Consider the following 17,861-nt stretch of genomic DNA (forward strand, 5'->3'; position numbering starts at 1 on the left):
GGTGAGAGAGAGGGTGTGTGTGAGAGTGAGTGTGTGAGAGAGAGAGTGTGAGCGAAAGAGTGCGTGTGAGTGTGAGAGAGAGAGAGAGAGAGAGAGAGAGGGGAGAGGGAGAGGAGAGAGAGAGAGATAGTGCAAGTGAGAGTGAGAGAGAAGGGGTGAGAGAGATAGATGTGTGAGAGTGAGAGAGAAAGAGGGTGAGAGAGAGAGTGTGTGAGAGTGAAAGAGAGGGGGGTGAGAGAGAGGGTGTGTGTGAGAGTGAGAGTGTGAGAGAGAGAGAGAGAGAGAGAGAGAGAGAGAGAGAGAGAGAGAGAGAGAGAGAGAGAGAGAGAGTGAGAGTGAGAGAGAAGGGGTGAGAGAGATAGAGTGTGTGAGAGTGAGAGAGAGAGGATGAGAGAGAGAGAGTGTGTGAGAGTGAGAGAGAGGGGGCGTGAGAGAGAGGGTGTGTGAGAGTGAGAGAGAGGGGGCGTGAGAGAGAGGGTGTGTGAGAGAGAGAGTGTGAGAGAGAGAGTGCGTGTGAGTGTGTGAGAGAGAGAGACTTTCTTTTTTTGACTTTTGATATTCTTTATTAAAACAAAAAAAATGGCCAGTAGAGACAAAAACCTCACTACATCTTCATAAAACCAACCTTCACACACACACACACACCACGCACGCACGCACGCACACACACACACACACACACACACACACACACACACACACACACACACACACACACACACACACACACACACACACACACACACACACACACACACACACACACACACACACACACACACACACACACACACACACACACACACACACACACACACACACACACACACACACACACACACACACACACACACACACACACACACACACACACACCCTCACTCCATCCCCTTAACAATTGTGTGTATTGAGCCGTACTGTATTGTACCCATTCTGCAATCTGTTAATAACATTTTCAATCAATCAATTCAATCAATCAATCAAACTCATTCTTAAATGTATATCAGCATTGTTCCACAAGTTAACCCGAACAATAGAAATACACCTCCTTTTAATCCCTTTCTTAGCTTTTTAAACAGTAAATTTACAAATGTCTCTCAAATCATATTGTCTTTCATGTATTGAAAAAACCTTTGCACACCGCCCGGGAGTAACTTTGCTTTAGCTCTGTACATTATTTGCATAATTTTATAATAAACCAAATCATTAAATTTCATAACATGTGACTTTATAAACAGTGGATTTGTGTGGTCATAGTAACCAGCCTTATGAAGGCTCCGAATGGCCCGCTTTAGCAGGAAGACTCTTTACAGTATTTTTAAATGTCAACGCCCATACTCCACAGAGTAAGATATGTAAGGAAGTATAAGTGAGCAGTAAATTATGTGCAAGGCTTTATAGTTTAATATATCCTTACATTTATACAAGATTGCTACTGACTTGGATATTTTCCCTTGAATATAGTTAACATGTTTTTTCCATGTACATTTCTGATCATTATATGATTTTCTGTACCCGCAAAAAGCTAAAACAAAAGGCCGGCTGTCACAAAACAGTCTCATCTATGGACCTCAAAACCTACTCTAGAGAGGCCTTTCTTTAACCAAGAACTGGAGAGCATGGACTGGTCAGATGAGCTCAGTGGTACACAGGTTGAAGAAACATGGCTTGGATTCAAAACCAAATTCACAACAATACTTAACAACATGGCACCCCTAAGAACCACCAGGGTTAAAAATCGCGCTGAGCCATGGACGCACACTGAAATACTGACCTTTATGAAAACCAGAGACAAAAAATGCTCTGAACTTCATAAAAGTCAGACAAAGCTTTCCAAAAGCTCAAACAGTGAACTCCAAGCCCACGTGGTTGAACAAAAAATTCAAAGAAACAGACTAAGAAATGACGTAAACACCATGATCAAAACCGCAAAAAAAAATTTCATCAATGACAAAACTGAGGAAAACAAAAACAAACCACGTGAACTTTTGAAATGACTCAATAATCAACTAGGCTGCAGTAAAAAACTTAAAACCGGATTCTCAAACATAAACATAAAGACGGACAACACGCTCATCACAGACAAGCTGGATGTAGCCAATTACTTAAAAAAAATTCCTCACAAACATAGCCACAACACTGGTAAACAAACTACCCTCCCACTCAGGGCATTATGGGGTAGAACACAATAGCATACTACAAACACCTAGGGGTCCGCAAAGACAACTTCAAACTGGAAATGGTAACAACAGATGAGGTACTCAAAAAACTGAGCGCCCTCCAACCTAACAAGGCCACTGGCCATGACAACATCCCCTCCAAATTCCTCAGAGACTCAGCAGCCGCCATCACCCCAGTCATCACACACATAATAAACCTCTCCATAAAACAGGGACACGTCCCCAAGGACTTCAAAATTGCGAGAGTGACCCCTCTGCACAAAAAGGGCAGCAAATTAGACCCAGTCAACTACCGCCCTGTTTCTATTCTTACCTCCATCTCGAAAGTCATGGAAAAAATGGTCTACGAACAGGTAGAAAAGTACCTAGCGGAAAAAAATCTAATCTACGAATTCCAATCTGGCTTCAGAACATCCCACTCCACTGACACATGCCTTCTCTATTTGAACGACCACATCAAACAAGAGGTGGACGCGGGCAAATACTGCGGCATGGTCATGCTGGACCTACAAAAGGCCTTCGACACTGTCAATCACTCCATTCTGATTGACAAGCTAAAAGCAATTGGTTTTGATAGTTTATCAGTGAGCTGGATGCAATCCTACCTTGAGGGGAGAGAACAGATGGTGGAGGTAAACTGTACTCTATCCCCCCCCCCCCTCACAGTGAGCTGTGGTGTTCCACAAGGAAGCATACTAGGACCGCTACTGTTCCTAATTTATGCAAATGACATGTCGTCAGCTTGTGACTGCAACTTGTTCTTGTTCGCGGACGACTCAGCCCTGCTGGTCTCTGACAAGAACAAGTTACAGGTTGAAAAAACACTCAGCTCAGAACTCGGCAGAATCTGCACCTGGCTCGCTGATAACAAACTATCATTACACCTCGGTAAAACAGAGTCCATTCTCTTCGGATCAAATAACAAACTCAGAAAGACCGACGGCTTCTCAGTTACAGTGGGTGACAATATCAGTCAACCAACGAACTAGATTCTTGTACCGGATCTCCTCTCTGGTAAACAAGAATACCCTGAAGACTCTGGCAGGAGCACTTATTCAAGGGTACTACGACTATGCTTGCACCTCATGGTACTAAACCAAAGGTCAGTGAATACCACGACCACCACACCAGAGGAAGCTCAACAAATCATGTTAAACCCAGATTCGGCTCAAACAAGGGACTAAACACGTTTCGCAATTATGCCACATCAATGTGGAACGCCCTACCCAAAGCTGTAAAGGAATGTGAATCCCTACCCACATTCAAAACCGCTCATAAAGAGCACCTACGGGAGGCTGCAATTCGAAACTGGCCACCATAAATGTCTAAACACCCCCACCCCCACCCCTCCTAATAGACAGTCTCCTCCCCACCGTATGTATATATTCTCTCCCCACCGTATGTATATTTCTCTCCCACCCACCCACCCCCTCCTAATGTACAGTCTCCTCCCCACCGTATGTATATATTCTCTCCCCACCGTATGTATATTTCTCTCCCACCCACCCACCCACCCCCTCCTAATGTACAGTCTCCTCCCCATCATATGTATATACTCTCTGTCAGGATCTATGGGTAACAGTACTGTATATTTGCATATTGTATATGTCACAAATGTAACAGTACTATATACCTGTATGTCATGTATGTCCCTATGCCATAAATGTCATGATGTCATGTATGTTGTGTATGTCAGAAATGTCACTATGAATTGAAAATGGGGGACCCTGAACAACGTTATTATGTAATGTACAGCAATGAAACCCAGTAACTCTTTTGTCTGTCCATATCTCTGTCTGTCCTTCGTCCAGGCCCACAGGGAGGACATACAACGCAAGTTTGATGCCTTAAGAGACAGCTGTGCGGTAGGCCTCTCATACTTTCTCTTTCCAAGAACATGGAAATCCATAAATCATTAAAATCCCATTTGAATCATCCGATATGATCAGCTTCTTATCTGCTTAACATTGTTTAAATCTACAGTATACAGCCCTATGTCTTCTTGTTCCCAGAAAAGAAAAAAGAACAATCCCATACATTCAAAATGTATGTGGATTTTCCTCCATCATCAAACCTCAAACGATCCTCTGCGTCTTTGAAAACATAAGGCCTCCTTCTAACAGCTGCTGTTCTTCCTTTATTTTTTTGGTCCACGTTATGAAAAATGTATACTAGCTAGCTACTCTACTCTAGCTACAATTCCCATCGCTCTTTGCTGGTGAAGTGTGTGCGTGTGACTAGTAATAACCCTGTGGACATTTGGTTCTAATGTTTACAGGGATTTGAGGCACCTTCTACATCAGCCATCACCAGCGAGAAAGATAATGGTTTCTCTTTATCCCTTTTCCCTCGTTTCAAGACACTTCCACTCACCAGAGGCTCAGAAAGCATCCTATATTCTGCCAAAGTTCAGCGGCAAACATAAAGCCACTCTGCAGCGCTGCACTGGCGCTGCACTGATGGCTGCCTTTCTGATCGCTCCGTCGAGACTGTGCTTTCTTTTGTTAATTTTTATAGTATTAGGAGTTTTATTCGCACCAACTGTTGGTGCATTATATGTGTATGACCGTCAGTCAATCATTGACATTGGATTAAGGAAAACTTACCGATTGGATTGCTCTCTGGATCGGATCGCTGAACAGCAGAAATGGCCCGCCGAGATCCTTTGTTATGGCCATGGCCAAGACCAGGAGAAGCCGCCGCGAAGACGTGGAAAGAGAGCCGGGGTCCGAAACAGACTGAGGTCCAAACGACACAGAACCACATTGCCCAGCATATTGTTGGCCAATGTGCAATCGATAGGAAATAAACTCGACGACATCAGAGCACGGATCCAATTCCAGAGGGACATTCGGGATTGTAACGTCCTCTGTTTCACAGAAACTTGGCTGAGTCCAGATGTCCCGAATCACGCAATAGAACCGGCAGACCACTTCTTCGTTCTCCGCAAGGACCGGACGGCAGAAGAGTCACTAAAGAAGAAAGGAGGCGGCATTGCCTTTGTATTGGCCGACTGTCATTCCTCTGTGTGCTGATAGTCGTCATCTGGTGATGGCTGATGTAGAAGGTGCCTCAAATCCCTGTAAACATTAGAACCAAATGTCCACAGGGTTATTACTAGTCACACGCACACACTTCACCAGCAAAGAGCGATGGGAATTGTAGCTAGAGTAGAGTAGCTAGCTAGTATACATTTTTCATAACGTGGACCAAAAAAATAAAGGAAGAACAGCAGCTGTTAGAAGGAGCATCGTGCACCCGCTATTGCCTTTTTTACACTGTACCAAAGTTGGTGATGTTAAATGAGTTGAATGTCCACAGTTGCTTCTCTTACGGTGTACAGGGTTTATTGTTGTCCAAATGAAAGTGATAATGAATTAAAGGTTTGACAGAACAGTTGTCAGTTGCTCCGTGCTCGGTTCCAACAGTATAACAGTTTGAAAGTAAGTCCTCAGCAGGTGCATAAGATTAAGTTGATCACCTTGGCCATTTATAGTTATTGGGCTGCAATGGGTGGTGAGCCCTCTAGTGGCCAAACAGTCTAAAGGTTCTAATGTATACATATAATACAATATAATGGTTCAGTGCATGGTTCTAATATATATATATATATAATATAATATATATATAATAATAATAATAATAATAATAATAATAATATATAAATCCACCAAGTCGGTTTCTGCCTCTACAGCCTTCATGATAAACAAGGAGTGGTGCGATTTAGGCAACACAAAGGAACTGTCTAACCACTGCTCCCCAGACCTGGAGTTTATCACGATAAAATGTCGACCCTTCTTCCTCCCAAGAGAGTTAACGTCCATCATCCTCATCGGAGTGTACATTCCACCACACGCGAACACTGGGGTCGCACTTTCAAAACTTCACGACGAGGTAAACAAACTCCAGACAGCTAATGTTGACGCTGCCATTTTGGTTCTGGGTGATTTCAACAGCGCGCGTCTTAAAAAGGTGTTGCCGAATTTCTATCAGCATGTGACCTGTCCCACCAGAGGCGAGAACATATTAGACCATGTATACTCGCAATTTAAGAATGGGTACAAGTCACAGGCTCTTAGTCCATTCGGTAAAAGCGATCACGCCGCCATCTTCCTTTTGCCAAAGTACAAACAAAGTCTCAAGCGAACGCCGGTGGTCTCGCGAGAGGTTAAGCGTTGGGCCGTGACGTCAGAGGAGTCACTCCAAGCTGCACTTGGATGCACAGACTGGAGTGTATTCCGTGATAACACAGCCAATATTAACGAATACACCGAAACGGTGATTGACTATGTCTGTACTCTGGTAGAAGAAACAATCCCCTCCACCAAAATTAAAATCTACCCAAATCAAAAGCCCTGGGTAGACAAATCCGTCCGTGAGGCTCTGAAAGTGCGCACATCAGCATACAACACCGGGCTGGTGACAGGCAACATGGAAGAACACAAGATGGCAAGATACAACGTCAGGAGAGCAGTAATAGAGGCAAAACGGCGTTACAGGGATAAAGTTGAACATCAGTTTGAACAGGCTGACTCTAGAGGCATGTGGCAGGGCCTCAGAACAATGACAGACTACAAAGGCACCCCCCTCAAACTGAACAGTGACATCTCCTTAGCAAATGATCTCAATTCCTTCTATGCGAGGTTTGAGGCTGTGAATAACAACACCAGCCTACAAACCACGGCAATGGGGGGGGGGGGGGGGTCTGCTGATGGAGACTCAGTGTTCAGGGTAACAGAGCATGAGGTGAGACGGATCTTTAAAAAAGTGAATATCAGGAAGGCAGCAGGACCGGACGGCATCCCCGGCCGCGTCCTAAAAGTCTGTGCCGACCAACTGGCCCCGGTATTCACTGACATCTTCAACCTGTCCTTGGAACAGGCTGTCATCCCCACCTGTCTGAAGAAGTCCACCATCATCCCTGTACCCAAAAAATCTACGCCCGCTTGCCTCAACGACTACCGCCCTGTAGCCCTCACCTCCATAGCCATGAAGTGCTTTGAGAAGCTAGTGAAGGGCTACATCTGTTCCTCCCTCCCCATCAACCTGGACCCTCTGCAATTTGCATATCGCCCCAACAGGTCCACGGAGGACGCCATAGCCCATGTGCTGCACACAGCAGCATCACACCTGGACAAGAGGCAGGGGAACTATGTGAGAATGCTGTTCATCGACTACAGCTCAGCATTCAATACCATAGTCCCCTCCAAACTCATAGCCAAGCTCAGGGACCTGGGCTTGAACTATGACCTCTGCCAGTGGGTCTTGGACTTCCTGACGGGCAGACCCCAGGTGGTAAGAGCCGGCAACTGCACCTCCTCATCCATCACGCTCAACATAGGGCCCCCCCAGGGCTGTGTTCTGAGCCCCCTCCTCTACTCCCTGTACACACATGACTGCGTAGCACAGCGGAACAACAACACCATCATCAAATTAGCTGATGACACAGTAGTGGTGGGCCTGATCTCTGCCAACGACGAAAGGGCCTACCTGGAAGAGGTAGAGAACCTGTCACAGTGGTGTCAGGAGAACTGCCTCTCCCTGAACGTCAGCAAAACAAAAGAGATGATTGTGGACTTCAGGAGGTCGGGGGTCAAGGACTACAGCCCCCTCAGCATCGACAGGGCACCGGTTGAGAGAGTGAACAGTTTCAAGTACCTCGGAGCCCACATATCCGAGGACTTGACATGGACCACACACATTGACAGTGTTGTGAAGAAGGCACGACAACGCCTCTACTTCCTCAGGCGCCTAAGGAAGTTCCAAGTCAGTCAGAAGATCCTTAGGAACTTCTACTCATGTACAATAGAGAGCATCCTGACCGGCAACATCACCTCCTGGTTTGGGAATAGCACTGCACAAGACCGTAGCAGACTACAAAGAGTGACACGTTCAGCCGAACGCACAATTGGAGGGGGGCTTCCCACCCTCCAGAACATTTACAACAAGCGGTGCAAGGGGAAGGCTAAGAGAATTATTAAGGACTCGAGCCACCCGAACAACTGCCTCTTTGAACTGCTGCGGTCAGGCAAGCGATACCGGAGTCTTAAGGCGAGCACAGAAAGACTCAGAAGAAGCTTCTATCCCCAGGCCATCAGGCTGCTAAACAAACAATAATCACTATGCAACAACCATCAAATGCACACAGCACACACACCCACACGCACACACTCACTCAAACAAACAACACACTGCAGCACCCACTCTCCACACTTTAGATCACACAAACACACTTACACTTTATATTTATTGATAAAGGATTTGCACTACAACTCGTACACCTACTGTGAATTGTACCTAAATTGCACCTCGTCCCATTTCTCCATTTCTGCCTTGCACTATATAGTATTGTATATTAGTACACTGCACAGTATTGTATATTGTATGGTAACTACGTCTATTCTGCATTGAACATTGTACATATGTCTAAACTGAACACTGTGACCTCATTTTTTTTACTTCTAATTTTACTATGTTATTTTATTTCATACTTATCTTGTCTTGCACAGTCTCTGGAGCGCAACAGTAAGAAGCATTTTGTATAAAAGTATTCTGTACTTCTGTATGACAACTATTAAAGAAACTTGAAACTTGAAACTTGAAACTAATTATTATTATTTTTATTTTATTTTTATTTTCCAATATTCGAAACGTACAAAATGACAATACAGAGACATTTACAGGACAGTAACAACAACAATAACATCTGGGTATATATATATATATACGCCTACGGTAAATCCGTTGTAAATATGTAAAATAAAGTAATAAAGGCACCTTTATGTAAACAAACAGCCACTCTATTTGTACATTCGGTGCCAAACACGTTAGCTCTGGGGAAAAATAACCCTGTTAACATTAGGTGGACGTCGCTGTGCGCTGTTCTAACACCACAACGATTTGGAACATGGAAAAAGGTGATTTTGACATGATGATTGAGGGAGCCAGAGATGTGCTGTGTTATAGAACTTCAGGCTAACAGACAAGCTGTTGTGATAGGGATGGTCCACATTTGAAAGAAACGTATGTACCGTGTTTGTTCCAAACCGAGTCCTTTTAGTACGCACAAAAAGCACTTGCATCAAGGTTTTGTTTTTTAAGATAAGATATTCTTTAAAATCCCTTTAATGGTATTGTGGGTCTGACTTACTGTCTTTGTAACCAGGCTTTTCATTTGCTGTGTATCCCACTAGTGTTGTTGACAGATAGCATTGTGCGTATTTGTATTTGTACTGATTCATGTAGCTCTGGACACAATTTACTTTGGACGGCGAGGCCACTCTGTGCATTGGGACAACAGAACGAGGGGAGGAGATATGGAGTCTCACCAGGGCCTATACTGCATCCATCCCTTCATCCACTTCCTCCTTGTTTAGTTTCTTGCCGCCGTCAGACTTCCTCCGGAGAGGAAGCACTGGCTCAGTGGAGAAGAGAAGATACAGCTAATTTATGTACTTAAAAGCTTCCCCCCATTGCTTACTCTCTGCCATGTAGTTCTGCTTGGCACATGGGTTCCCATGAGAACAGAGAGACACAAGTGGCCCTAACCCTGCTGGCCCCCGACCCTCATTTCCATATAGTTAGCTGTATTCTTGGCTGATTAAGAGGAGAGAATAGCGCTGATGAATTGATTAGCTCCCGCTCCCTGTTTTACCCTCAGAGAGATGTGAGCGCTGTCTTCAAGATAGAAGTGTAGCCCTAAAATGTCATTATAGAGTGATTACTATATTACATCGGTTACAAAGATATGCATCTCATGCCATGGTGTGGCAGGAGTGAGGGCTGGATTTCAGAATACTTTGTGGCATCTGCTCAAATGTCTGTTTTCACATTTGTGGAATTAGCATATAAACATGTTCTCATTAACCAATCTTTTGACCAGAATGTCAGATTCTCTCTCCACCCTCCTGACCGGTGTGTATGTTGCACTATGGATGGATGATGAAGTGTTCTCTCTCCACCCTCCTGACAGGTGATAACAGACCTGGAGGATCAGCTGACCACGCTGACCCAGGAGAATGCTGAGCTGAACCGACAGAACTTCTACTTGTCCAAGCAGCTGGACGAGGCCACAGATGAGAGTGAGGACCGGATGCAGCTCAGTCAGGATGTAGACCAACTACGCCGAGAGGTGGCCGACCGTGAGATGCATCTCAACAACCAGAAAACAGGTGTTAGAGTCTCTCTCTCCCTCTCTCTCTCTCTCTCTCTCTCTCTCTCTCTCTCTCTCTCTCTCTCTCTCTCTCGCTCTCTCTCTCTCTCTCTCTCTCCCTCTCTCTCTCTCTCTCTCTCTCTCTCTCTCTTCTCTCTCTCTCTCTCTCTCTCTCTCTCTCTCTCTCTCTCATCAAGGGGGTGGGGGGGGGGGGGGGGGGGGGGTCGTTTTAATCAAAACTGTGATTGTTACCAAAAGCAAGTTATACGTCTGGTAAACAACAACACTGTGATCGGTACAGAAGTATGTTTTACGTTACGTTACGTTTTTACGGCCATCATACTAACACAATTGGCAGTGTTAGAGGGTCGGGAAAGCCGGTGGGTGGGGATTGGACGTTGTGACAGAGACTCCTACAGGTCGGTTGGGTGACGCCGGGTGCGGCGGAAACAGGAAGTATCGGGGGCAGTGTGAGCCTCCCACGCGTTTACTCCTCGCCACTGAGAGTTCGAGCTGCTGCGGTGAAAAGATGCGACAGGCTGCCTCCTCGTGTACCGGAGGGGACACGTGATGCAAGGCTTCTATCCTCACTACAGCCGACCAGGGGAGGGAATAATTGGAAATACGAAATTGGGATGGGAGAAAAATAGAAAATGGGAGAAAAAGTGGATAAAAAAAAAAAATACCAGCAGGTTACCTAAGATAGATCTTACCTCAGTCAGAAAGTACTCCAAAATGAATAAATCCCAGTCGATCCCATGGCGATCGCAATTACTCGTGTATATTGGGCATGGCTACCATATGGGAAATAATAGCTCTGAGGCACCAAATCTTCCACCGATTGCTATGTTGTGATCCACTCCTAGGCGGAAAACAGCCGGAGTGGATCACAAGACAAGTGATATCCTCAGTTCCCAGTTAAAAAGGTAGGCGATACTGCCACCTGGTGAGATTCGAATCGGCATTGCGATTCCAACGTAGGCATATGAATCAGAGACACCTAGATGGCTCCGACTGACTATAGAACGGGGATCAAAGGAATCTCGGGTTTTGGCGTTCAACGCATGGCGAGATAACCCCGACTTTTCTCGGGTATGGCAGAGAAAGAGTTAAGCCCTAGCCATATTTTCAGAAAATTCGCCTAAAAATACATACGTACTAGGGGAGTAACGGTACATGTATTCGTCCGCGAATTTACGGTACGGCCGTCACGGTGCGGTACGTGCAGCCATATGAAGAATACGCCTCACAGCGCAAACACACCAGTCGCACATGCAGGCACTCGCGAGGTCCGTGCGAGAACAGCGCGCGTGGCCGGGGCACACCGAGTCTGACTTCAGAGCGGGCGAAAGTGCACGGAGAAAGGCACATTTACATTGGAACAGCTGCAGGGTCATTACAATTTTACAGTTTTCTTTCGTTTTCTTGTTCCGCCCAATAATGTTAACCAAATGAAACCAATGGAAAGAAACACACCAACAAACACACCAACATTCTCCCCCGCCGGACTCGAGTAGGGTAAATCTGCAGTGCCGCAGCACCATACATTGCCGGACTCACAGACACAGCTGATCAAATAAAATAAAATAAACATACTTTTCCCATAGAGAATTATTCTATTTAATAATAATAATTATAATAATTATCATAAATATAATATATAAATTAAAAAAATCTTGATTTTAGTACCACCAGGCGCCCCTGACAGGGTAGCAAAAACTGTGAATGAAATCTACATACTAGTACAGTTACTTTTTTATAATGTAAATTGTTCCACCATTTTCCATCAGATTGCAACGTGTTTTTTTTATTTATTCGAAAGCCCATCGAAGGCCCTGGGTCTCTTCTCTCAAAAAACTACACTCAAGTTAGGTTGCGCCAAGTCCTCGCGTCAACATGCACCCTTTTCCGACTTGATGCGCTGAGATTTCTATAAACTCATATTTCACTAATAACGCTTAAAATCATTGGTAAACAAATGTAGTGCTGAAAAATATACACTTTGACTGCAGTCTTGACAGGGTTCGGGTCTTTAACCTTGGCTACATTTGAAAAAGAAACGCAACATTAATTCATACATTCTGTATTGATGGATTTATGGCGTGATATGAATCTCGGCCCTGTACATTCGGGCTTAAGTGGTAAAGAGTGTTTCTCTTGAATCAATGATTATTTCTGTTGCTCTATAAAGCCCACAATTTAAGAGGATAGTTAGATAGTTTTTTGGCATGAAGTGGTGTAAAATATTAGCCAGTAGAATCTTGCTGTGTTGCAAGCCAGCCAGGCAGCACATGGGGACCGGTAGCAAAAAGATTTAAGCCACACCGCAACATGCAAACCACCATCCATAACAGAATACAGTAAAAAAAACAGTAATTATTATGTTTGATTCTTCTCTCAGACCAATGCAATATCTTGGAACTCTTTTGTTTCTTGAAGAAGATCAATGTATTACTACGCAGTGGGGATATCTAGCTAGTTAGTTCCAAGATATCACATTAGTCTGAGAGAACAATCAAGCATTGGAAATACAAGAGTACTGTTGTATTTTGTTGTGGATGGTTAAACGTTTTTTGTTACCAGTACCCATGTGCTGTCAGTCTGAAGCTGCCCGGCTCACTCAGAACACAGCCAGAACTCTGACCACGGGACTCAGTAAGTCAGCTAATGGCTATGCATCAGTTACACTACTGGCAAGTATTTCATATTACTTTATGTAAAAATATCTGAACTATCCCTTTAAATTTAAATGTTTATTGTCGTCGTGTTAACCATCTTCACCTCAATCCAGTGACCTTGAATGAATGAATGACTTTGACAATATATAAAATAACATGTGACAGAAGCGCAGTCTGGAAATAGTGCCAAGGATGGACACAAAAAAGCTCAGAGCTTATTTCCATTGTAGTCCTTGTAGGAGGGTAGTGGAACGAAGTGTTCAGACATGCATCATACAGACATTGTAAATGACATCACAACACATCACATAGACATAATATAGACACATAAAAACATGTAAAGATGCCTTTAGCTGAATATCTAGGTTAATTATAGTCCCTTTTGAGCCATGTCTTTAGGCTGGACTTGAATCTAACAGCACTGTTCACTATTTTCAGGTCACTGGGCAGACTGTTCCAAAAGACAGCTGCAGAATATAAAAATGACTCCTTCCCCATACAACTCCTGAATCTGACTGGCACGAAGTCAGTTGAGCTACGCCTAAGCATGGGTGTCCCTGACACGGTTAAAGTAGTCGTTGAAGTACACTGGCACTACCCTGTGTACAATTCGGTGAACTAGGCACATCCCCATTTGGTTGACTCTGTCTTCCACCTTTAGCCATCTCATGCTCTCAAAATGTGATGGGTCAAGGTGGAGTTGGCAGGTAGCCTTAGTATTACCCTGACTAGCTTGTTTTGTGATGTCTGTAGTTTTATTTTCTGACTTTTGGGGGCGCTGTTGAACCAGGGGCCACACGCATATCACTGTATAAGTGCTCCAGCAAGTATTTTCATCGCAGACTGATCTATAAACTGGGAGATTCTGGCTAGGTATCTAGTCCTGATGTTGACCTTTGAAAGTACTTGTTGAGCCATGCTTTCCCCTGATAAGCTGTTTTCCAGGACACACCCAAGATATTTCACTGATTTCTTGTCAGTGAGAACCGTATCTCCTATTCTAACGCTAAAACCTGGTGATTTTCTGAGCCTGACCTTTGACCCAAATAAGATGGACTCAGTCTTCCCCCACGTGGAGGGACAGCTTGTTGTACCCTAGCCAGTCACTAAACTTCTCTAGTTCTGCAATCAATGTCTGTTCAACCACTTGTTTTTCTTTATGAGACACTAGTAAGGCGGAGTCATCCGTGTATAAAAAAAAAGGTCACATGAGCAAGCTGCTTTCAGGTCATTAATATACAGGAGAAATAGGAGCGGACCCAATACACTCCCTTGAGGGACCCCACACTCTACTGTCTGAGGACTGGAGAGTACTCCATTTATATCTACCACCTGTTGTCTCCCTGTTAGGTAGGAACCAATGCATTTCAGAGCTGCATCACTGAAGCCTAGAGCCATAAGCTTCATTAACAGGATGACATGATCCACTGAATTAAATGCCTTCTGGAGGTCTAACATTACCATTCCACAGAACTTTCCCTCGTCTACCTCTTTTCGGATGTAATCTGTGAGGAACAGCAGGCAGGTGTCTGTGGAGTGGGACCTCCTGAAATCAGACTGGTAATTGTACATAAGGTTATTAGTGGAGAAATACATGTCGATTTGCTCATAGACAAGCCTCTCAATGGTTTTTGAAAGGACACTCAGGATGGAAATAGGTCTGTAGTTACCCGGTTCCAGTTTGTTTCCCTTTTTGTGGAGAGGAATAACTCTTGCAGATTTCATTTTGCTTGGAAATGTTCCTGTTTCTATGGCTAGCAATGTGAGCTACACATACAAAAATCTACCGGGGATATTATCTAATCCAGTAGCCCTTGAGGTGTGAATGAATGAATTAATCAAAACTTTATTTAACAGATTGCAGAATGGGTACAATACAGTACGGCTCAATACACACAATCGTTAAGGGGATGCAGACCAGGGGCGGGGCTAGGGGGTGGCTACTTGGGCTCAAGCCCCGAATGTTTTCTGAAAAGCCCTGAATCTATTTTCAAAAAAAAAAAAAAAAAAAAAATTATATATATATATATTTTTTTGACAATTCATCATTGTTACATGAAAATATGTTTGCACCAGATTTAGCAGAAGCTAATTTCCATCTGTGGTCTATCCAGCTGCTAACTGTATTTGAGTGAGTTAAGTCTTGGTGTTAATGGTGGGTCCTACTAATCACCCCAAAGTACCAGAAAATACCAGAAAATACCAGAAAATACCAGAAACTACCCCCCAAAGTACCAGAAAATACCATAAAATACCAGAAACTACCCCAAAATACCCCAAAGTATACCCCAAAATACCAGAAACTACCCCAAAATACCCCAAAATACCAGAAAATACCAGAAAATACCAGAAACTACCCCAAAATACCCCAAAGTATACCCCAAAATACCAGAAACTACCCCAAAATACCAGAAAATACCAGAAAATACCCCAAAATACCCCAAAGTATACCCCAAAATACCAGAAAATACCAGAAAATACCCCAAAGTATACCCCAAAATACCAGAAACTAGCCCAAAATACCCCAAAATACCAGAAAATACCAGAAAATACCCCAAAATACCAGAAAATACCAGAAAATACCAGAAAATACCCCAAAATACCCCAAAGTATACCCCAAAATACCAGAAACTACCCCAAAATACCCCAAAATACCAGAAAATACCAGAAAATACCAGAAACTACCCCAAACTACCCCAAGGTATACCCCAAACTGTCAGGATCCTAGGCCCGGTCATGGTTGGACGGGTCAGGATGGTAACTTTGAGCAGTGCTCTCCACCTGACAGTGGGCAGTACCCTCCACCTAACTTTGGGCAATGCCCTACATCTGACATTGGCCCTCGGCCTGATATTGGCGCCCTACCACCCTCTAGTGGTCACAAACAATTGGTGCACGCTACAATGACAAATATCTTGACCACTGTATTAACAATAATTAATTGTGTAATCAATGTGGTGTCCTGGTGTGTGCTGTCATTGTCTTTCCCTTCCCTGGTGTGATGTCATGCACTTTGTTGGGTTGTTAGGAGTTGCCTTTGTGTTTAGTTGTGTTTATTTGTTCTTTGCTTATTGTCTAGGGGTTGTTTGTGATTCTGTGTTGGCCAGGTGTTCTTAATTGCTAATTAGTCGGGGTATTTAGGTGTCTGTCTGTCTCCCCTTCGTTGTGGCGACATTCCTCCAGTTACCCCCTGTTCCTATCCACGTCGTGTCGCACCGTTCTCCCTCTAGTAAGTCTTAGTGTTTGTTGTTTTGTATTGTGAAGTTTGTTATTTAGTTTCTGTATTTTCCTTGTATTGCACTGGATTCTACAGTAAACATCATTCTCCAAGCTTCACTCCTCGCCTCTGCCTCCTCCATTCCTTCCCTTTCTGTATTATTGCATTCTACCTAACCCCATCGGGACAGAATGTCGCCACCAATAATGAATACAGCAGAAAGGGCAAGCGATACCATTCGGGTCGTCCTGAGCCTGATGGCCGGTGAGACTGACATGAAGCATTACTCACCGGCCAAGTGGGGGTTCCTGCTCCGGGAGATCGACCAGGTCGCCATGGAGAATCCGACACTGGAGCCAGCGATGTGGGAGATGGCTGAACATGTTGCTGGCCTCATGGAGAAGCACAAGTCGGAGGCTAGGGTAGCTAGCCTGCCGACTGTTCTCAGGCTTACGGTCAGCCTAGATCCTCCCACAGCCGCTGAGGCTGCTCGGATGTCCATCGCCGATCTGTCGTCTACAGCCAACATAGCTCCGACCGTTAGCTTCGTGCCAATAGCTAACCGGTCGTCTCCAGTTAGCACAGCTCCGCCTGTTAGCTCCGCCACTATAGATGGCCAGACGTCCCCAGTTGGTACAGCTCTACCCGTTAGCTCCGCTCATACAGCTAACCAGACGTCCACAGCTAACATAGCTCCGCCGGTTAGCCTTGTGTCAAGGGCTAACCAGCCACTCCCAGCTAACCTAGCTCCGCCCGTTAGCTTCGTGTCAATAGCTAACCGGCCGTTTCCAGCTAGCACAGTCTCCACTGCCAGACTAGGCTCCAGGTTCAGGGTGAGCCTAGTATCTGAGACAGACCAGATGTCTCCAGCTAGCACAGTCTCCACTGCCAGACTAGGCTCCAGGTTCAGGGTGAGCCTAGTACCGGAGACGGACCAGATGTCCCAAGCTAGCCAGGCACTCCCAGCTAACCTAGCTGCGCCCGTTAGCTTCGTGTCAATAGCTAACCAGCCACTCCCAGCTAACCTAGCTCCGCCCGTTAGCTTCGTGTCAATAGCTAACCAGCCACTCCCAGCTAACCTAGCTCCGCCCGTTAGCTTCGTGTCAATAGCTAACCAGCCACTCCCAGCTAACCTAGCTCCGCCCGTTAGCTTCGTGTCAATAGCTAACCAGCCACTCCCAGCTAACCTAGCTCCGCCTGTTAGCCCCGCTACAGTAGCTAACCAGACGCCCACTGCCACCCTAGGCTTCAGGTTCAGGGTGAGCCTGGTAGCTGAGACGGACCAGATGTCCCAAGCTAGTCAGGTCTCTGCAGCTAGCAGGCCTAGGAGGGCTATTAGGACAGGAGCTGCTAGGCTCTCCCCGACTGTTAGCTTAGCCTCGGCAGCTAGCCAGGCATTCTCAGCTAGCACAGTTCCCACAGTGAGTCCAGGGCCCACAGTTAGCCTAGCCCCCGAGGCTAGTATGGCTAGTAAGGCCTCCACAGCTGGTCCAGCTTCCACGCCCAGTCCAGCCTCTGCTCTGGGTCCTGGCTCCTCATCCCCGGATCCTACACCACGCCTCGCCGCCGCGACCGATCCGGTCTCCACGCCCTGCCCGGCCTCTCCACCTGGTCCGGCTGCCGTGCCGGCTCCC

General features: G+C 45.3%; 1 protein-coding gene across 1 annotated transcript in view; it reads left to right on the plus strand.

Moving 5' to 3' along the window:
- Positions 1-17,861, plus strand: part of citb (citron rho-interacting serine/threonine kinase b) — a gene marked incomplete at both ends in the record, with an annotated part of 154,664 nt that overhangs the window by 58,850 nt on the left and 77,953 nt on the right. Inside the window, 3 exon segments of the mRNA XM_084307930.1 lie at positions 3,992-4,045; positions 10,153-10,344; positions 10,346-10,351. Of these exon segments, the coding sequence (XP_084164056.1) occupies positions 3,992-4,045; positions 10,153-10,344; positions 10,346-10,351 (252 nt within the window).

Source organism: Notolepis coatsorum (genome assembly GCF_963971535.1).
Source record: "Notolepis coatsorum genome assembly, chromosome: 1".
Classification (NCBI taxonomy): Eukaryota; Metazoa; Chordata; class Actinopteri; order Aulopiformes; family Paralepididae; genus Notolepis; species Notolepis coatsorum.